The 22,283-nt window shown below is 37.5% G+C and overlaps 1 protein-coding gene and 1 long non-coding RNA gene across 4 annotated transcripts in view; one reads left to right on the forward strand and one right to left on the reverse strand.

The window, feature by feature from the left end:
* Nucleotides 1-22,283, reverse strand: part of LOC117662354 (uncharacterized) — a 107,205-nt gene continuing 84,922 nt past the window's right edge. The window contains exons 2-3 of one of the 3 annotated variants that reach the window (XR_015733576.1): nt 6,802-6,902; nt 1-4,405 (exon numbers count right to left, since the gene is read on the reverse strand). This is a non-coding gene — a long non-coding RNA (uncharacterized LOC117662354). Of the gene's footprint in view, nt 4,406-6,801; nt 8,040-22,283 lie in introns of those variants that run through there. The other 2 variants (XR_004590338.2, XR_015733577.1) reach the window with 2 other exon arrangements.
* DTD1 (D-aminoacyl-tRNA deacylase 1) overlaps nt 3,579-22,283 on the forward strand; it is a 27,305-nt gene continuing 8,600 nt past the window's right edge. Inside the window, exons 1-5 of the mRNA XM_034411749.3 lie at nt 3,579-4,055; nt 8,035-8,125; nt 8,559-8,794; nt 9,973-10,070; nt 13,658-13,832. Coding sequence (XP_034267640.1) covers nt 4,013-4,055; nt 8,035-8,125; nt 8,559-8,794; nt 9,973-10,070; nt 13,658-13,813 — 624 coding nt within the window. The 5' untranslated portion in view covers nt 3,579-4,012 and the 3' untranslated portion in view covers nt 13,814-13,832. The remainder of the gene's footprint in view (nt 4,056-8,034; nt 8,126-8,558; nt 8,795-9,972; nt 10,071-13,657; nt 13,833-22,283) is intronic.

Below are 22,283 nucleotides of genomic sequence, written 5' to 3' on the forward strand. Positions count from 1 at the left end.
TCCTGGAACAAAGTTTATTCTTTGCAAAGGGCCTTTCTCTCTAAAGTAGAGAAAGACGGAAATAAAACAATTTACACAAGTTTTTGTAGTCTTCAGGACATTCAGAATACATGTCAATAAAGTACCTTGGGAATCAGTTCCAGATCTTACATAACATATGCAGTACATAATTCCACCCTGGAAATTCCCCAATTCCCAACAGAAATACCCCTCAAAAACATCAATTGCGTACTTCCTTTAATTAATAAGGGCAAGTTAACCCAAGAACATATTTCCTGCAAAACAAACATCCTCTAAAAAACACAGGAATTACACATTTCCTTTCTCATGTTCTTAAATGTCAGCTAAATTATATAATCAGGTTATACAAGGTAAAACAAAACCTTAACATGATTTTAAAATGGCGTAACTCAGGTTATGCTTTTACAGGAATAATTCCTATTTTTCTCACAATCTAGAAAGAAGCAGGTCCACAGTTTGGGAATGTTCCTCAAATTCCAGGTATCACTAAACTGATAAATATGGCATCCAGCAACCCTTCCTGAGCTGATTGGCCTTAATGAGAGTTATCAATGCACCTTGGTTATATTGTAACTTCACTAGTAGAACCTACTTTATATGGCATTGCCATTAAAAAGGGACTCGAAATTGCAATCTTACAAAATGTGGTAGCTACCCTTCTAACCAATGCAAGATAGAGGGATCACAGAGGGCCTGTAATAAAAAGTTTGTACTTCCAGTTGATTGCTGACCATCCTTTAACAGGATGTTGACCTTGAAAGTAATAAACAGCTTAGAGTCTGAGGGATTTCTATTTCCTGCCTGGATACATAGATTAGCATTTTGAGGACACACATTCTGGCATCCATGAAAAGATTTTCACCCGTCTGGCTTCCAGGATATGGAAGGCCTTCCCTGAAGAAGTTTGGGGTCCCTGTCCACCTTTTGTTTAGATAATGGCAAAACTCCATTTCCACTTTTGATTGGCCACAAAATTGATCTTAAGGATATTTATTTTAATTACACCTCTGCTTTTAAGAGCATTGTTTTAAAGTATTTTGAAGTATAAGATGCCTTGAATGTGCATGGACAGAAAGGAGGAATAGTTAGCAAATTATTATGGGTTTCATTTATTTCCTAGTTTTACTAGAGATTCTTAAGCCATGGTCATAACTTTAATATAGGTGAGAGTATTGAAACTATCTGTGCAGAATCCAACCTACTTGGAATAGTAAACCTCTGGTCCCGGTGACTGACTAAGATTGGATCCTGCAACATTATCCTGGGACATGTATATTTGCCTTCGTTCATAAACTCTGATTCAATATTTTCCATGTATATTTTGCTGCATTGTGGGCAAGTACTATATTGAAATGGATCTCCAAATGAATAAGAATTAATATGTGTCAGGTTTCATAGAATTTGTTTCATTCTCTGCCCAAAGGCAATCAAACTCTGAAATTTTGCACTCTCATTTGGAATAGGAGCTCCGCAACACCCTATTTTATGACACTCTAATGAAGAATTTCAGAAGGCCCTTGGATTCTGATACTCCAAAAGCGGGAGTTGAATATCCATAAGGACAAAAAATAATAAATTTTTCTATTTATCACTGCTCTTGCAGTGAAAGGGTGGGGGTGAGTATGGATATGATTGTTGGACATTATTTTCTGCAGCCATTGGCTCTTAAAAAGAAGGGCCACTGCACAAAATGAGAAAAATATCCCTATCCCTTTGGTCTTCAGAGATTCCAAGATCCTGGCTCAAGATCCAGAAGGATCTTGACAGACTTGAACACTGCGCTCTATCTAACAAAATGAAATTCAATGGTGAGAAAAGAAAGGCTCTATATTTGACAAGAAAACCCAAATGCATAAGTGTAGAATAAGCAGTACCTGACTTAGTAGTAACTGCAACAGCGATCTTGCAATCCTAGTCACTGAAATATGAGCCAGCAATGTGCTGTAGCTGCCAAAAAAAAAAGCCAATGCAATCCTAGGCTGCATTAAAGGATAGAATCAAGATCACATGAAGTATTAATACCAATTCATAATGCATCCATGATATAAAAAAGATGTGACTCTAGAAAGAGTGCAGAGAACAACAAAGATGATTATGGGCTTGGAGGTTAAAGCATACAAAGAATGATTACAGGAATTGGGTATGTCTAGTTTAATAAAAAGAACTAGAAGTGACGTGTAGGAAGTGACATGTGTTAGCACTCACCCCTCTCCTAGAAAAATGAAATATTTTAGGATATACTAAAAAGGCAGAATATTTTCCCTAAAAGAGAAGTAGAAACTCAGAGAAGCAGAAACTCACCCCCCCACCTTTGTTAATGGGCCATTAAGGCCTGAGTCAGTCTATTCTACATAACAAAGATCTACCTCCGTCAGGCAGAGCCATTTAATTGACTTTATTGCACTACCCACCAAGTTTCAACCAAACTTGGCACATAGACAACCTAAAAGGCTAGCTATGACCTCTGGCAGCAACCAATCAGGTTACTCTTCCTGGGCCCCAGGAAGTTCAAAGCCAGAGGGCATAAAACTAAGGCATGCTCAGCATCTCGCCTCCTTTTCTGTTCAGGAACTCAAACCATGTGATCCTGTCCACTATTAAACCATCTTTCCAAGCAGTCTCCATGTTTCCAGTGTCTTTTTCCCCACTTGGAGCTGAACCCAGAAGGATATTTCTTCTAACACATGATAGCAGTGTTCTAATATCTAAGCAGCTGCCACAAAGAAGAGGGAGTTAGCCTCTTCTCCAAAGCACCTGAAGGCAGGACAAGAAGCAATGGATAGAAATGAATCGAGCTCACCAAGGAGAAATTTCCACAGAACAATTAATCAGCAGACCTGGTTGCCTCCAAATGTTGTGGGTGCTGCAACACTGGAAGTTTTTAAGATATTGGACAACCATTTGTCTGAAATGGTTGAGCAGGGGGTTGGACTAGAAGACCTCCAAGATCCCTTCTGTTATTCTTAGTCGTAGATTACTTTATTCAGAGCCATCTGTGCTGTTTTTCACGCTCTGAGGAGTTTGTTAATATTCTCCTGATTCTGGCCTGGTTTAGAAAAACTTTTGGAAAGATTAGAAAAACCAGAATAATTTCACACCAGAATAGACCACAAGCATTTCGATAGGGATGAACTAGCATTGTCTGTTGTTACATCCTCAAACCCCCAAAACTTTAACCTTAAACTGTTTACTGTGAACCCCACCCCATTCCTAAGAGGTCTGTAAGGGGTGTGCATAAATGCACCAACGTGGCTACCGTCCCTGTCCTACTGTCCCCATTTATTCTTATCCATTTCCTGTATTCATAATCATGTTCATACTTATATCTGTTACCTTATACATATTTGACAAAATGTATGTATGTATGTATGTATGTATGTATGTATGTATGTATGTATGTATGTATGTACAGAAAGAGGGGGATTTTTCTTCAAGAAAGTGCAATTTGTTTGACTGGTGCAATCATTGAAAAAAGTCCTGCCATTTCTAGTATTGATGCTGAAGAAAGACGGGATTTAAAAAAAACCGAAGCTCAGATTTGTATTGCTACGTGTTCAGCTTCGTGGAAAACAGGCGCGCTCAGAGGCTACGTTAAACATCGCGGATTTCCATCGCAACTATTAATTAACCTTGGCAGGTTCCCAAATCGTATACAAGGTTGAATCGGAATAGTTATATAGAAAAGAGACCGCCGGGTGCGGAAATAAATTACGAAGTCGAAAAGGCACCTCGGCCTTCACCATTTCCCTTGATCCGGAAAACTTGATACGGGAAATATTAGTTTTTATGAGAAGCTTTTATTACATTCAGGGGATATAGTGGGGGCCGCGGTAAGTTTTCAGGGAACTCAGAACCGTGAGATAAACCCACTTCTAGAAACTATATATCCATAGCTCAGTGTGGAAGGAAGGGCAGGAAGCAGTGTTACTTTGCTTCCGGACGAGGCCGGAAGTTGTGCTAGGCCGCTCCGGATCCCTCTGAGCCCGGCGTGATGAAGGCCATCATCCAACGTGTCACTCGAGCCAGTGTGTCAGGTGCGCGGGGGCCGTTTATGTTCCGATTCCGTTTTCTATCAGCTGCGCAGCGCCAGCGTGGTCGCGTTTGCCCCTCGACGCGGTGGTCTAGAGCTCTGGCATGCCGGCGGGGCTTCTCGTGGCCGAGCATCTTCATCCCACCCTCTTGACCGCTTCCCGCCGCGGGCTCCTTCAAAACCCACCCACCGCCTGGTTGCTATTAAAGGGTCTTATGTTCCGTTAAGCCCTGATTTGGCTTGAAATGCATCCTCACGTTGGACACTGCAGCGAATCCCAGTTCTTTGTGGCATGTCCATATGGATCATGTATTTGTCCACATCCTTCCCTTATCTTTGAAGTAACTTTTAAGCCTGAAACAAAAAAAGGAAGTGTGAATAGAAGCCCTAAGTTGTTGATTCGTTATCCTGTTACCACAATACGCAAGGTGCTCTATAGAGAATGGTAATTTGTGAGGATCAGCAGTGTCACATGTGTTTTATACAGCATGTACATGTACATATATATATATATCAGTGTGTAATTTTTTTTGTATATGTATATGTATATATATATATATATATATATATTTGACAACATTCATATCTTTATTTAGGAAGAAGTAATATCCTGGTTTGATTGTGTAGAATGTTCAAAGTATTCTACATTATTTAATCATTTTATTGTAATAGAGTTTTAAAACCATAATGTCTGTAACTTGTATGTTTATTATTTATAATGATAATATTTTATCATTGTAGAGTAAATCCTCACAAATTAACATAAGATAAAAATATATAAATCAAAATAGTTAGGGGAACATAACAGAAACAGAGAAAGTACACTCCAGACTCTAATAATGAAAAAGAGAGAAATGTTTGATAGAATAAAAACAGAAAATAGGAATTACTTATATGCCATAAGTATTATTATTAGATTTAATACAAGTTCAAATTTGGAAAACATTTGAACAGAGACTAGCTTAGAATTCACCTATCCCCTTTAACTTGTGGAAATATCCTATTGATTAAAATAGGAAGTTAACCATATGCTTTGGCATCCTTTGTCAGAATTAGGTGGAATTTGATGCAGTAACAGTAAAATTTCAGAAAAATATTGTTTCTTGGGTAGACTGTTAAAGATTCCTTTCTATTTTTATTTTTAAAATATTAGTTGCCGCTGACTATGCAGAATTGAAATGCAGAAGTGACCCTTCCTGCACCTTGCCAGAGGGGTTCCTTTCCGGGGGAGCTAAATTACTTCAGCAGGCAACTCTTTCAGCCTCTGTACCCAAGAGTTGAAATCCAAGCAGATAGCAGAGAGGCAGTACGATAAGGAGCATAGGGTTCCTCAGGCAGATTGGGAAGCCCCAGGAAGTCGGGCATAGGCTATATGCAAGCATCTCTTTTTCTTGGGCTTAAAATCCTGCTTGGATTTCAGCAGGGAGGGTTTTCAGCTCCAGAGTGGAACCTCCCAAGATCTATCCTCCCCCCCGCCGGCATCCCATACTCTTTACCTGAGACTCTGATTATTTAATCACCTGGGAGATCAGTTTAACAACTGTAGTTGAGAGTGCCAGGATTGTGGTAATTGAGTGAAGCAGTCACGTGATGTATCGCTTAACTGCTTTGCTCTGCAGTCAAGATTTCCTTCTCAATTGTGGTCGTAAGTCAAGGACTACCTATCAAGTCTCCTTTGAATGGACTGGTTATACCAGCAAAGTTTTAAAGTTTTTTATTTTTTATAATTTATTAAATTTATATTTAATAATATAAAGAATAGCCTTATCGGTGAGAGTGACAGCATATAAATTTAAAAATAAGTTAAATAAATAGAATTATATGTTGTCCATCCACCTGTAAGGCAACCCTGGGCCAGCGGTGCTATTCAGCAGGTTCTGACAGGTTCTGGAGAACCGGTAGTGGAAATTTTGAGTAGTTTGGAGAACTGGCAAATACCACCTCTGGCTGGCCCCAGAATGCGGTGGGAATGGAGATTTTGCAATATCCTTTCCCCAGGAGTGGGGAGGGAATGGGGATTTTGCAGTATCCTTCCCCTGCCACACCCACCAAGCCACCCCATGCCCACCAAGCCACGGCCACAGAACCAGTAGTAAAAAAAATTGAATTCCACCTCTGTCCCGGGCAGCTTACAGACAGTAAAAATATCTTTTTATTTACAAACAAAATATACAAACAAAATTTGAAGTGCTATATATAAAACTAGAACCAAAGATGTCACAAGGATAAGATATTTTGTTTTTGATACCTTTCTGGAAGGCAAAAAGAGTGGAAGCAATTCTCACGTCTGGTGGTAGAGTGTTCCACAGGGTGGGGCCACAGTGAAAAAGGCTCTTCCCCTTGACCACACCAGTCAGAATTCTTTAGCAGAGAAAAGGTCTGCAGCTGGCCCCTTGTACAAGGGTTAGTGGGGTGAGCTACATAGCATTCAAAAGAGAAAATCAACAAGCCAAAAAGAGCCTTTTCCATCTTAACACCCATTAATTTTGGCTGATAATTTCAAAACCAGAAGAATGAAAGTTTCCTAAATAAACTTACGATAAATTTTGAGATTTTATTTATTTATTTATTTATTTTATTGGTTCGATTTATATGCCGCCCTTCTCCAGAGACTTAGGGCGGCTTACAATGCAATAGCCTTCATACTTTTGTATATACCTGCTTATTTCAACCCCCCCCCCCCAAGCGATGTTCTTTTTTATATGAAGTCAGCTTAGTGCCTCCACAATCCGGGTCCTCATTTTACCTACCTCGAAAGGATGGAAGGCTGAGTCAACCTTGAGCCTGGTGAGATTTGAACTTGCAGTAATTGCAGGCAGAGGCTCTTTTTTTTTCTTTGGAATTTGTTGACCTGTTTTGGTTCAAAGGGAGCAAATAAAATAATGGGAGGAAAAATTAATAAAAAGTTACTAAATAGCAAATGTAAGATTCCATTTTACAGAAGTTGCCCGCCCCCACCCGGCTTTCACCATTATTCCCAGCTAAAATAGAGGGGAAGATTGGTTAAAATCTGGCAATATTGAATGTTATCAAAACAGTGTGGGTTTCTCATACTTCCTAAACTCGGTGCTGTAGTGTTAAAGGATGGATATTTGAAAATACCTTATGAACAACAACTCTGCCACTGCAACAGTAATAGAGCTGAGAAAGTAGAACACTTTTTCTGTATGAACTCTATAAATTGTATAAACAATTATATCCTGCTTCCATTATGCCTATCAAAAGGCAGGGGACAGGAGATTAATTCTTCTTTTTAAAAATCTTTTAATAAACTAGTTTCTGTTCTCACATCAAGACTGGTTAAATTTGGCATGGTTTACAATTCTGTAACAAAACATCTGGATTTATTTAAATTCGCTGTATTTCCTAAGCATATGAAATATTTTAGTATGTGTAGTCAGGTTTAGAAGTGTATATGTGTAAAATTCCCATTGAAGAGGTTTACTGGTAAAATAGAATTTTGTCTGAAAGAAGATTCCTTTTAGGTATTAAAATATTTAGGTATTTAGTTATTAAAATATTGATATCATCCTATGATATGTAAATTGGTTGTATGAACATTTATTAAATATTTTGTATTCAGAGATATATTCTGTTTTTGCCTTCTATTTCCAATTGCGTTACTATGTTATATTTTATAATATAATGACTATGTTGTAATTACTGATTGAAGGATTATAAAAGCAACAAACCCACTACATATTAACCTTCAGCTAAGGATGTCACATCCCAAAGGCATGCTTATGTTTCTTGATTTTCTTTGGAAGTGGATCTATGCATATTATGTTTTGCAACAAATTGTTTAAAAAAATGTATCTCCACTGGGAATAGAATTGACACTTAATAAGAATACCACTCTATAGAATAAATTGCTTTCCGAATTTAGGAATAAGAAACTGTTACATGTGTGTGTGTGTGTATTTATAGGGATATGACATAAAATAAATTCTATACATTTAACTTCTTAAAAATATCCCTTATAGTTGGTGGGGAACAAATAAGTTCCATTGGACATGGCATTTGTGTGCTGCTTGGTATCTCTGTAGAAGACACGCAGAAAGAGGTTGAGCACATGTAAGTAATAAGAATTTAACTTTTCTTCCACCTTGCAATTTACATATGTTTTACTTAAATGATATTTCCTAAATTTTTGCATCAGTTGTTATGTATAGAATCTACATCTACTGTAAATCTCTTTATATTATCTTTGCTCCCCATTTTATTTATGTATGTATTTATTTATTGGTTTGATTTATATGCCGCCCTTCTCCGGAGACTCAGGGCGGCTTACAATGAGTTAAGCAATAGCCTTCATACTTTTGTATATACCTGCTTAGTAGGGCTTTCGGACCCCCCTAAGCGGTGTTCTTTTTTTATACAAAGTCAGCTTATTGCCCCCACAATCCGGGTCCTCTTTGGAATATAATGTAGAATATATAGTATATGTAGAATATTGAATAGCTTAATTTCAGAAAGATTCCATAAAGGCCTTTGACTTTTCATATAGGGTTCGAAAGATATTAAATCTTCGTGTGTTTGAAGATGAAAGTGGGAAACACTGGTCTAAAAGTGTAATGGATAAGCAGTATGAAGTGCTATGTGTTAGCCAGTTTACTCTTCAATGTATCCTGAAAGGAAATAAACCAGATTATCATATGGCAATGCCTTCTGACCAAGCAGAAACTTTCTACAACAGTTTCTTAGAGCACCTTCGCAAAGCATACAAGCCAGAATTAATTAAAGGTAAGGCAAAATTTACTGATGAATTGAAATATTTCTCAGGCAATAGTTAGGTTCCTACAGAAATTGCTATACTTACATTGTAATTTATTACACTAAATCATAATTCTTCTTTTAATAAACTGATATGTTTGGTTTTGGGTATGTGGGAATGAAAATGAGTGCAGATATAAGAAAAAGTCTATGTCACAAGAGAAAAAGAGAGAATGAAGAAATACATGGATTTCTGAAATGGCATATTCCCCCATTTAAAAGCTAGGGTGAAGAGTATGTTTGCCCCCTTAGGTGCCTGGGAGACTTCTGATCTAAGATCTCACAAAAAGACCATTCTTGATTTCTTTCAGTTGTATTTATGTGTTTTCTCAGCCTAATTTCTCTCTTCTGCTTTGATTCAAGAGTGAATCAATTCCTTTTACTTAAAAAAGGTGTGAGAGAAAACCCATTGCCTCTGGGTATATATTTCTTTGAGGCATTTCTTCTTTTCACCATTTTTTTTCAAATTCTCCCTCCCCTGTTCACCATGAGTTTGTTTTAAATCAGGAGTAAGTAACCTGAGTCCAAAGGCATTCCATGGCCACTAGAACACCACTGGTGGAATTTTCATTGGTGCCTTTTTTCTATCTGTAGGCAAAAGAGGTTTGAATGGATGCAGTAGTGGCATTCATTTCTACATTTAGCTCCCTAGTCCTCAAAATTCATAAAAAAGAGCAATGTTTTTATTCCTGCCACTCAGTGATGTTACTGTATCCTCAGATATGCCCTGCAATTTCCCAGTACCTGCTTTAGGGCCAGTCAGAACCATGCAATAGTTCGGATCATTTTACATTTGGTTTGATATAATTACATTTTTTAAAAAATGATTTTTCTGGGCTAGAACATGGCACTTGGCTGTATATTTAGTTCCCAGTAAAAAAAAAAAAAGGTAAAATCTAGATTGATGTGGTGGTAGGAGAGATATATACAAACTTATCATTTTGAAATTTTATTTACAGTTTGAATCTCCTAGATTCAAGAAGTTATAGATTTCAAAAAAAAGTATTAAAAAGTCAAGACTGAATGCTGTTCATTATGTTTTGGTTTGAATTAATGGTAGAGTATGGTGATTTTAACAAAAGGAGAATTAAATATTGTTTATGGACAAGTACCCTTTCTCTTTTTGCCATCCAACTTTAATTTTTCAGATGGCAAATTTGGCGAATACATGCAGGTACATATTCAGAATGATGGACCTGTGACCATTGAACTGGAGTCTCCTACAGCCCCTGTTGACTCTAAACAAGTATGTTGTAGTAGTGCTTTTCTTTACCTACCTATTTTGAGATAGTCCATATGTTGATGTTAAAAGCCTTAACTGTGTTCTGCGGGCCTCATTTTTATATTCTGACCTGAGAATAACTAATCCTCTTCTGGACAGTAATTATTTTAAAAAGAAGTGAGGTTTCTCTTTGAGAGTATTAAAAACGTGTTATGAAAGTATCACTGCAACAACAACCATGGAAGAATGATAAACTAGGGCTGTGATACTTTTGGATCATTGTTGCTGTTGCCTCTTTTTCAGCTGAGGTTTTATATGTTGCCAAAGCATTGTTACAAAATCTTGAGTTTATTTTATTATGTTTATGACTTAAGTTACTTAGAGGGTTTGATAGTTTTATATATTGGTCAATAATCTTGATGCACTTTATTGACACTGGATTGTAAGAGAGGATAACTAGAAAAATGGATGCTGACAAAAGTCTGTTTGAATGGAAAAGAGGAAGTCATTCCTGTTTAAACTAATGGGAAATGTTAGATCTGATATGTAATGGATCCAGTAGATTTGTGATATGTGTGCCTTATTACACTGTATTATAGACTATATCGTATTCTGTGTTCTGTGAATAATTATTTCCATTAGGAATTTACTGTTTGCTTCTGTGCTTTCTTTCAAGTCTTCTGCTGATCTGGCCCTGATTTGTCTTATTAATGGCTCTTTCTGCTCAAAAAGTTAACAGAGCAACATTTTCAAAGAATTGCACTGCCATTGCATGTATTAATTTTAGATACCACAGAGTCATGTAATAATATAGTATTAACTGAGACATATCATTTCTAAGAGTAGGTGGTTAGTAGTGGTTCACTGACATCCACTTGTGCTATATTAGAGTTGTGCTGATACTAGAGTTTTTATCATTTGTGCTGATACTAGAGTTTTTCTCTCTGCATATTAATATGTAACGAATATTGGCAAATAAAAACCTGATCAAAGTATTAAAAATAGATAATCAAAAATACCACTTTAGTTATACTATAAACTACATTGGTTATTCTGCATGAACTAGCTGCTGCAAAAATACTTTTAATTAGATGTGAATACATTGCCCCTGATTGCTATGCTTTCCCCTAATATGAAGTGGTGTCAGAACTTATACATCTGAAGTTCTAACCAAATAATCTGTACAATATTTTCAGCTTGGGTTGGATTTCAAACTGCTGTAGTCTATTGAATCCATTGAAACCCATATTTGATATAGCTGAATTATAAATAAGCAAATATTGAAAATTTATATTTACCCTGTTATAGGTCCCTAATCTACACTTTCTAGGAGCAGTTTATTCCCATGAAGAAGCCTACCAAAATGCTTGCTATTGTTACTTAATCAGTTTATTTCTAAATAAAAGCATTGAAAGAAAATAATAGCCTCAAATTGTTTGCTCCTTCTCAAGCTTCTTTCTTAAATAGAAGCCTTCAAAGAAAATAATAATAAATCATCCTCTAGTCCCGTGATGGCGAACCTATGGCATGTGTGCCACAGGTGGCACGCGTAGGCCTCTCTGCCGGAACAGGAAGTGCCTCACAGGAGCAGATAGAGGTAAATCCTAGAAAGACGCAGGCAATGCATCACTGAACAATGGAGATGAATGCTAGAGAGGAATAAAGCTGCATACAAGGCAGACACAACACCTGTAACAGCGTAGGCATGCGGGGGGAAGCAGGGGGAGGCAGCGTGCCTCCCCACCCCCCATTTTTGGTCCCAGGAGGCTTCAGGGAGGCCTGCTAGGCCCAAAACGGGGTGTGGTGGGGGTTGTGCGCGCATGTGCAGAGGGCGGGGGTCACTCACGGGGGTGTCACGCACGCATTGTATTATGGGTGTGGGCATGTGCATGCGCACTGTTGTGCGGGCACGCAAGGACAAAAAAGTTAACCATCACTGCTCTAGTCTTTTGGCTAGGGTTTGGTACCTAGGATCTGTAAAGAGTTGGAGAAATAATATCAGTGATATGTGAGGAGCTGTAATACTTCAAGAAAATTACTACACTTACTAGAAAGATTCTCTTTTAATGCTATTACTAGAAAGAAAGAAATTCATTTTAATATTTAATGCCTATTCTGCAGTGTAACTATTGTGTAAATCCCATATGTTTGTATTGCCTGTTGGAAACCAGGCTGTGCTATTAGTTTGACATTTTGAGATATCTGTGACAAAGTAGAATTACCAAGGAGTCTGTTCTGGAAATGTTTTTGATATATATGTAAATAAGTTCTAATAACAGTCTTGTAATGATGAGTATACATTGCCAGTGTTCTATTTAAAGATTTTCATTACTGATTACAGAATGAACTTAATTATAGGAAATCATTAAGTGAGGATCTGTCACTTGCATATTTTTTGACATGGTAGGAGTTTTGAGTAATATTAGCTTCCTGTCAGTTTATTTGAACTTTTTCCTGGAGTGTTTTAAATATGTGGAACTTAAATTTATTCAATTTAAAGTTTAGTTTGTCTGGTCAACTCTTTTTTCCATATTATTACTGTTGCTGCTATCAAACATATATTTGGTGATTTACATATCATCTCCTTTTTTAAAAAAATTGGTGGCAAATCTTTACTTATTTACTTATGGTATTTAGAGATAACTTCCTATCCTAAACTGTTACTACACTATAAAACAGTGAGACAGATAGATCAATGAGTGGCAGACTTATACTGTATGCCAATTCTTCTGTATATTTTGTCTGCTCACACCATTTCAAGGCCTAATAAACATCACCCACCAAATCAAGGTACATATATTTGCTCACTATCAATGACATATGAGATCTGTTTCAATTCCCCACAATATTCTATGCTGAACAAAATAGCCAATGTTTGTGCAACAGGATCAATGGACTCAATTGTCATAAAAATGGCAATTCCTAAACATTCTTGGAAAACATACTAATTTCATGGGACATTCTTTCTTTGACCACAAAGTGGCGATATGTGAGAAAAATCCCTGAAACAACAAAGGTGAAATTTGTTAGAAGAATTTCAATAGCCTTTCTCATGGCATTACTTCTTATCAAACAAGGTATGTTAACTATTCACTACATGAATGTCTGCATCATCTCTAACTGCTGTTTTATGCAGTTCTACCCTGCACTTTCTCTTTATGATTTCCTCCTCCCTCACTTTCTCCCATCAAATTGCATTTTTCTCAGGACAATAAGCTGATTGATTTATTGGTGCATTTATTGCAATAGACTGACACAGCTACTCCCTTAGAAGTAAGAATGTTTTTTTTTTAATTTATGGATATTTTCTCCAGCTTCCAAAATATTTATAGTTCTCTGCCTTCAGCCTTTATCATAAACATTCTGCCATATTCCCCCCACTCCTATAAATTTGTGCATGTGAGATGTTCTTCTCTGAGGTCTATATCCCCGTATATCTGATGAAGAGGATTGGAGTCATTTGCAAAAACTTCCTGTTCTTTACTGTTTGTCTTGTTTTGCTGCAAAAGGTTAACATAGTTTTTTGAAAACTAAGATATTGTCTGTGCTGTTGCACTACTTCCATTTACATTCATTCACAAATCTGCTTTTCCATCTTTTCTTTGCAACAGTTAGCAAAACTTGAGAAACAACAACAGAGGAAAGAGAAAACCAGAATGAAGGTCCCTTCTGAATCAAGTAGAGAACGAAATCTTCCTAAAAATAAAAATGATCCAAGTGCAAGCAGTGGGGCTGAAGGAGATGTTTCTTCTGAAAGAGAACCCTAACTTCTCAAAGCACCTTCAGGTATGAACTTTCTGCCTCTGCTCTTTTGAAAAGATCCATTTCCTGCCATTTTAAGTCTTGTATAAATTATTTATTATTTTCTTTTCAATCCTATAAATAAGTCCTTTTTCAATATTTAAAGCTGCTTCCACTTCATTTCATATAGACCAGTTTTATTTTCTTTGTATAGTTTCCTCTCTCCCTTTCCATTTTTAGTGATTTTTTCACTTCCCCCACCTCTGCCTGGGGCAGTTATACCTTCTCTGATAAATAATTAGAAATTTCCTTTATTCCCAGAACATTCTGGACTATGGCCATAGCTATTTATATATTCCAACTTCTTAATCATTGAGAGACATTTAAGGAACAAAATGTTTTAAAATATCTTTTCAGGCTATGTTTCTCCACTTGATTGTAAACTTTTAATGACATTTTTTGTGATTTGACATTCACCAATTTTTCATGCAATATATTAATTAAAATCTGCCAAATAGGGCCTAGGTCCATATCTAAAAGATTAAAGGAGTTTTATTTCTCCTATGTTAGCATAGGGGAAAATAATAATGGAATGCATAATAGAATGTAATTTACCTGGAAAGGGAGGGAGAAAAAGTATGTTATTTTTAATTGAATGTATGCATAATTAGTGAAGCCATGTATCTTGAAATTTTATTGTAATCTGAAGAGCAATTATATGTTCTAGGATGGGGTCGAATATAGTGTATCATAAAAATGAGGAAGGAAGTAGGTCTAGTCAAAGGTGATATATCAGTTAGTTGAGGAAGTCATAAAACGAGATTACACTTAACACTGGAAAAAGTGGGCATTAGTTTCTCCCCTTCTCTCTTGAAGTTGTACATGGCTCAACTTGAGAAAGAAAATAATAGAAATCACAATTTTGAAGTAGAAATTTTCTATCTTGAAATAATATTCCTTCTTTAATAACTGCTATGTACTGCTCAGTTGTTTAGAGTAACTTACAAGTCCTGTAAACAAACAAAATAAAAACAAGAAAAACAAACAAGTAAACAAAAAAGTAAAATCTGCTATAATTAAAACATTTCTTTATCATTTGTGGAATATTTATTTATTTACAGTATATTTGACTTAGCATACTGCAGACATTAAGGTGAAAGTTCCAGGCAGCTTTGAATAAAAAACAGTTTAAAAGGATTAAAAGCAATGAAAGCAAGTAAAATGATTAAAATAAATAACTAGAAACCCGTATATACATTTAAATTTTTTTGTATGTGATAAAAATGTTAACTTCTGCTGGGAACTCCTTTCAGAGTTTGGGCCACAATACAGAAGACTTGATCCTGGGTTGCCCTTAGATGAGATCATTGTAACTGTAGGGGAACCTCTTTGAATGATATCAATAAGCAGAAGATGCTTTCTGTTAGTGATTTATATTTTGCCCAGAAGTGAAGTAGCAGCCAGTGCAGTGGTTTAAGTACAGGTGTGGGATTTTCTCTTTGGCTTTCTTCTTGAGCCCAATCTGTTTGCCAAATTTTGTGCCAGCTGAAATTTCCAGCCTTGATGCAAATGTTAGCGTTAGGATTAAAAAACTAATAACACATAAAACACTCTTAAGACATTATAGCTTGGAGTTTACTATTGAAATAATAGTTTAAAGTTACTTTTCCCCCAGAAAGCAACAATAGGCATCAGCCAAAGCTGATAAAAAGATGTTTGTGGCTGTTGGTCCAATCTGGAAAACCAGAAAAAAGATTTCAGGTCAGAAGCACCCTGAAGCTATATATTGCTCCTGGAGAATAACTTCATTCAGAATAGATTTGTTTCACAGGAAGGTTAAAAAAATATCTTGCAGTTTGAGCACTTTGTTTTTTGCTTTTTTGTTATTAAAACTAAAAGATCTGGACAAGTATTAATTAAGAGACTACAATGGAGGGTACTTACTCCCGGTAAAAATAATTGGTTTAGGACATTAATACTTTAAAGAGACTGCTTCTTCCATTCATTGACAGATAAGAAAAAAGAAAAAAGCACAAATGATGTCCTGAAAAATCTTCATTTCTCTCCACTATCATGTTTTAGTGGTTAGAATGTAGTACTGCAGGCTAACTCACTGCTCACCCCAGGAGTTTGATTCTGACCAGCTCAGACTGAGCCTTCCATCTTTCCGAGGTCAGTAAAATGAGGACCCAGATTGTTGGGGGCAATATGCTGACTCTGTAAACCGCTTAGAGAGGGCTGTAAAGAACTGTGAAGTGGTATATACTGGTAAGTCTAAGTGCTTTTGCTATTATATGCACATTCTTCAGATACTGGGGAAAATCCTTTCCTCTTCAAAAAGTTCAGAATGAGTTTTTTGAGAGCGATAGAGAGAAAGAGACGGAGTGGGACAGAGAGATAGAGAGAACTCAAAATTGGGTGAACTTCCCATTTGCTACCACAATTTGAACTTAGTTGTGGCTAGTCCAACTTGATACGTTGTGATTATTACCTGCCCTCAAACCAGAATTAACTTTCTGATTCAAGGGCAAGTGTCATCCACAATTTTCCTATTCAGACCTCACAGCACATTATGATATAACATGGAAGGGATTTGTGCCTATGGTGCCATGGTGCATAAAATTGCTATAACTATAACATATCTGAAATATTTTGAACACACAAAATATTGTACAACTGCTAATCTACTCTTTTTATTTCCCAAGAAGAGCAAGTCAGTGCTTTAAAGGCTGATTGATGTGATTAAAAAAAACAGTCTAGCATCACCAGATCAATACAGGTGACACTGCTTGCCTGGCAAAGCTGTCATCTAATTGTGTCACTGGATTGCTGGAACCATTTATTTTAATCTTGCGAAGGAATTAATTAACAAATGTGTGGGCTGAGTAATTATTTGTCCGCATGATGGAGCAATTTGACAACCACTTCATGGTGAATTTTCTGTAAGTCTTGAGACTATTTTTGGTGTGTCCAGGGTAAGTCTACTTTCTCAAAATGACTCACTGAACATTTTGCTCAATTTTCTTCATTGAGTTCAGTGACCGTTTCATGAAATTCTGAAAGAAAATCATTCAATCAAACAGCTTCCTATGTTTTCATTTTGAAAATTGTGCTTTCTCACTTCCCAACATGAAGACATTTAAAGCAAACATCCTGGGCAGTGGTAAATGATGTCTCTTCATTTTAAATCATTCAGTAAGAGACTAAGCTTGAAACAAATGAGGGGAAAGGAGAAATAATGTTCAAATTCAGTGACATAGTAAAGAAAAAAGAATGCTGGACATGTTGAAGGAAAACTATTCAAATATCAGAATATAGACTCCTCTGATAGCAGAGGATTGACTAAGAATCATCAAAACTGTATCACCTCTAGTGACTACATAGATAGACCTCCATAATGATTGGTTCCCAGTCTGGTCTTCATATCTTTCAATAGTGTACCCATGACACTATAATCAAACTTGGTGCTGATCATTTTTTTCTTCTTCTGTTTCCTTCCACCTTTCTGCATTATAAACTTCTCAAGAGAGTTGGATCTTCACATGATGTGTCCAAAATACAAAAATTTGAGCCTCATCATTTGGATGTTGACTAAGAACTCTGGACTAATTTGTTTCCTTGGCTACTTATCGTATTCTCAAGACTCTTTTCCAAAGCATCAGTACTTTTTCTATCATTCTTCTTGATCCAAATTTTGCTTCTATTGAATGCCAAGGGAAATCCATTATATGCACATTCACATGCATAATTCTTAAAGAACAGTTAATAAAATTCAATTAAAATTTATTACAGCCCTAAGGCCAGATACGAATAAAATATGGAATAAAAGAAGTAGTACATTCTTATATGTATATGTGCATAAAGGAAAAACAGTAACTATAATGGAGTCTAAAAATAATTAAAAACATACCATGTTTCCCCAAAAATAAGACCCTGTTTTATATTTTTTTGAACCCTGAAATAAGCTCTTGGCCTTATTGCCATGTGCTCAAAAGCCTGATTGGGCTTATTATCAGGGTTAGGATGTCTTATTTTGGGGGAAACAGGGTAGTTACTGAAATAAATCCAAATAAAATTGAATTATAAAAAGTTCCAATCTTAAGTAGTGGTATAGAATATTGTACAAATGATAACACAGAACTGGGCGACTTGAGAGGTTGTTTTCAAGTCCTAGTCTGAGTAGTACCATTCAATAGAAATTACATTCCCTACCTGGAAATTTCTTCCAGCCAGGAATGGATATATAAGGGTCTGTCTAGAGTCCTTCTATAAAGAACAGTATAATAGTATATGACCTAGAGTTTGTATTCAACCATCACCACATGGATATAACTGAAGATTCATAGGAGTACCCCTAAAACATCCAAAAAGAACTGCTGAGGGCATAATATCCAAACTAGCTAAAGTGAAGGCCTTGCAAAATTTGAAATTTGAAATAGGCAGTTCTAGCATTATCAAAGCCTAACATGCACAGACTTCCAGTAGAAAAGTCCAGCAACTGAATTTTGTGTAGGGCTCTTTGTTAATAAAATGTATTTATAAGTAACAACAAAAATTAAATTGTTGATAAATATAAAAACACTTTAAATAAATTTTATATTTATTGTTACAATCGTATTTAAGGCAGGTATGGGGAATTTTATTTTTCTAAAGACTGCACTATTTTACTTTATTCTGCTCCCAAGATATGAGGGAGTGTGGTTGAAGATATAGAGGATAGGAATAAATGTTTGGTTTTTTACTTGAGTTCTTTTATGTGTAGTAAGCCTTTGCAAATTCATTTCATTTTTTTCCTCTGAAAAATGTATACAAATCATATGACTGAAAATCAATTATTTGTTTATTAATATTAGTGTCCAAATGACATTTTGTAAGGGCAGCAAGAATTGGTGGAGAGTTTCTGCGATATGGTGTTCTGGTAGCCATTACCAGGCATAATATCATAAAACTAATGGAAGGTGGAATATAAAGCTTCTGGGTATTAGCATAGGTATCTGCAGTCTCCTTAGTTCCTCAATTGCTTGTTCTTTCTGGAATTGCCAGTATTACAACTCTACCATTTCCCCCCCATCATGAGGTCAAGATGGATGCCTATTTGGTAGGCTCATTTTGTTGAGATCTTTGAGGATATTGTGGATGGTGTGTGGAGGTGTTCAGTGGTTCTGGCTGGTTTGGTAGCAGCCAGTAATGTTGGAACCAGTTAACTAGAGGTAGCTGAGTGGGTGAAGTGGGTAGTGGGCTGTCATATTTCAGAGGCTGACTAGTAAGCAGGCAGCAGGCAGCAAAGCTCAGTGGTGCTGTGGATCAACTGCCTTTGCTTTAGCTGACAAGCAGTGAGAAATGGACTCTGGGGGACTTGGCTCCTGTCTTCCTTGGGTCTGCCATCATAGAGACCATAAAACAGACTAAGCTGACAGAGGTTGAAGAAGTGTTGGTGGCTGTAGGATCCTGATAGTTGGAGTCTCCAGTGTAGTGGAGGGCTCAGATGTACAGGTGGTTTGTGGCAGACAGGGCAGGAATAAGGTTGCAAACCTGTGGGGAAGCTCTGTTGCGTCTTGCAATTACTGTTTAAAGGACCACATGACAAAGCAGCAATTTTGCCTGTCTGGGAAGATTTGGGGCTGAAGTTGCTGGTGCCTGGATTTAAGACATTATATAGATCAGGAGTTTTATATAGTTTGATAGTTGATGTGCAGGCTAGGTGTATTGGGGTCCTTTTGTTCCCCTCATATGAGAGAAGGGTGGGCTGGGAGGCAGCCACTTTGGGGGTGGGGTTACTTCACTGCCTGGGTGAGGGGTGGTTGGACTGGGTGGGTAAGAGAAAATGTTTTGGGTTCAGGGAGCTCAAGAATTTGGAAGGAAGGTTTGGATGGGGGCCCTGCTCAGGTGGAGGCTCTGAGTGTGTACAGAAGTGCCAGAACACGCACAGAGCCTGTCTGTCTATATTGTTAAGATTGGATATGGATAGTTCTTAGGGATTTGAGGGGAGAGGAGAGATTGCAGGAAGGGCATTGTAGAGGTGATGGGCATGGGAAGGTAAAGGGCAGGCCACTTTCGGGGAAGGCAAACCTAGTGTTTAATACTAGCATCACGTTCTGGCCCGTGCTCAGCCCCAGGACTGGGTTTCAGAACCTTGGCTCTGGTCTCCAGTTGCTGCTGCTTAATCCTGTTTGACTTGCAATACAGTTCATACCATCCATGGTCTGATTATGGATGAATGAGCTGACTTAGCTTGTATCATTAAGTCCTGGTTGGGCACTAAAGTGGGGGTCCTCTTTGCAAAGGACTGGGTATGGTGTTATTCAAGTGCCTGGGGATGCAACTATAAGAGTTTGAATGGGAATAAACCAATTTCAGCTCAATCCTTGTAAGATGGACTTGAGTTTTTGACTCCCCAGCATTTTGTCTTGTCCCAGGCCAAGCACACTCAAGCACATGGGGAGGTAGTTGCAAGCTTTGCTAAATCATTTGGCGAGACAAAATATGAGTTTAGTAGAGTAACAAATTCCCCAAAGTTTAGGAAACTCCCAGTTCAAAACAGAAGGCGTGAAGAGTGCTTAGGTAAATTCCAAGAGTCAAAAGGTTTGTCAGCTGTCAGTTTCAGAATCAAGATTGTGAGGTTCACAGATCAGGAGTCAAGAAACATGGAGTAAGAGTGTATGGTTGTTGTCAACAGAGAGAATTGATCTCTAGAAACAGATCAGGTGTTGCTCATTTGGAAGGAGGAGGTTCCTTTCTTGCAAGCAGCTCTGTAGAGGGCCTTTGCTCGCCACACTTCTTTGAATGAGGAGTCTTTGTGTGTGGAGGGGGGGAGGGGAAAGAGTAGCAGCTCAGCTTTTTCATTCTTGGAGAGCAGTGGCAGCTGTGCCTGCTGGTTACCTCACCTGCCTATTTATACAGTAGTCTGTTTGATAACTCTGGAGTTGGCTGTTCATTGTCAGTCAGTTTGTCCAGTAGCAATGGAGCTGGCTCCTCCTCCAGTCTCCTCTGAATCTGAGCTTATCATGATAGTCTGCTGACTTGTAATCTTTGTCTTTGGATGGGGTTGCACTCCCCCAGACTGAGTTGGTACACAATTTGAGAGTCCTCCTAGACTCAGAGCTCCTGCTTGATGAACAGGTGGCAGCCATAGCTCAGGGGATGGGATTGGTGGGAGGCTTTGCAGAGATGCATCTTGGTTACCAGTTGCACCCTTTCCTGAACTAGGAGGCCTTGCTCATATCATTCTTGCCTTAGTCCCTTCCTAGGTTATTGTAATGCACTAATGTCCTTGAAGACATTGTTCTTGGAGACTGTCCTTGAAGATACTCAGAAGCTACAATTAGTTCCAGAATACAGTGTTGCACATAGTATTCAATGCTCAAACGTTTACCCATGTTATACCTTTATTGAGCAAGCTGCACTGGCTCCTAGTTTCCTTCCAAATGCAATTTAAGGTACTACTTATCACCTGTAAAGACTTACACAGCACATGATCTGGATATTTATAGGACTGCCTTTCCATAAAAATATCTGCTCCTCCCTTTAGATCACATAGGATAGGCATGCTTCAGATTCTTTCTGTGAAATCCTGCCACCTAGTGGGACACAAAGGTGCCTTTTTATGGCTGCTCCTACTTAGTGAAACACCTCCCCTTTCCCCCAGCAATTCAGCAGGCCTCCTACCCCTTTAAGTCCTTTTCAGAAGGCCAATAAGTCCTGGCTTTTTATTGTAGAAGTGGGATAAGATTGAATAAATAGAAAATATGAATGAGGGGAGTTTGCTATGGGCCATCCCAAGGAAATAATTAAGGCACAGAGTTTTTGTTTACCATTTTATGATTGTTTTATAATTATTGATTATATAGTTATGAGCCTAAGATGGGCAGACATATAAATCTTAAAGAAACTGCTTTTTTAAAATAAAGGCCTCCTTCAGTGCCTGGAAATCCGAGCTCCTATCTGGTTGTTGAGCCTTGCAAAAAGCAGCATCCTTCAGGAAATCAGCCCCTTCCTGCAAGTCCAGTGATTGTTGTGCCCTCTCATGACAGAAGTGAAAACATTTGATATTTTAGCTTCTATTCTGAGCAATCTACACAATCGCTGAACTTCATAAAATCTGGATGTTTCAAAAATTAGCAGTAGCAGTAACAGTGATATGTCAAAAGCAGGCAGGTAAATGGGGAATATGGCTTTTCTATCCTAAGTAATTAATAACATGACAAAGGAGAAAACTTACTTTTGTATGTGTGAACATATGTGCACATATGCATATATGAAGTTTAAACATGATTGATATGTATGCATGTTCCATCATCCAACATTCTCTGGACCAAAAATGTTCCCCTTTCCTTTAGAAAGTAATTAGGCAGAGAAAGATCTGAAGATTGAGTGATGATCCTTGGAACAGAATTATTGAACCCAGAGTTTAAGATTGATACAAACGGGTTTATCTACTGATTATGTAGATAAAGATGGGGTTAGTGTTCTTGACAATAATATAGGAGCCTCAGTGGC

The sequence above is a fragment of the Pantherophis guttatus genome, chromosome 3 (genome assembly GCF_059756535.1).
Source record: "Pantherophis guttatus breed Tessera chromosome 3, ASM5975653v1, whole genome shotgun sequence".
Lineage (NCBI taxonomy): Eukaryota > Metazoa > Chordata > Lepidosauria > Squamata > Colubridae > Pantherophis > Pantherophis guttatus.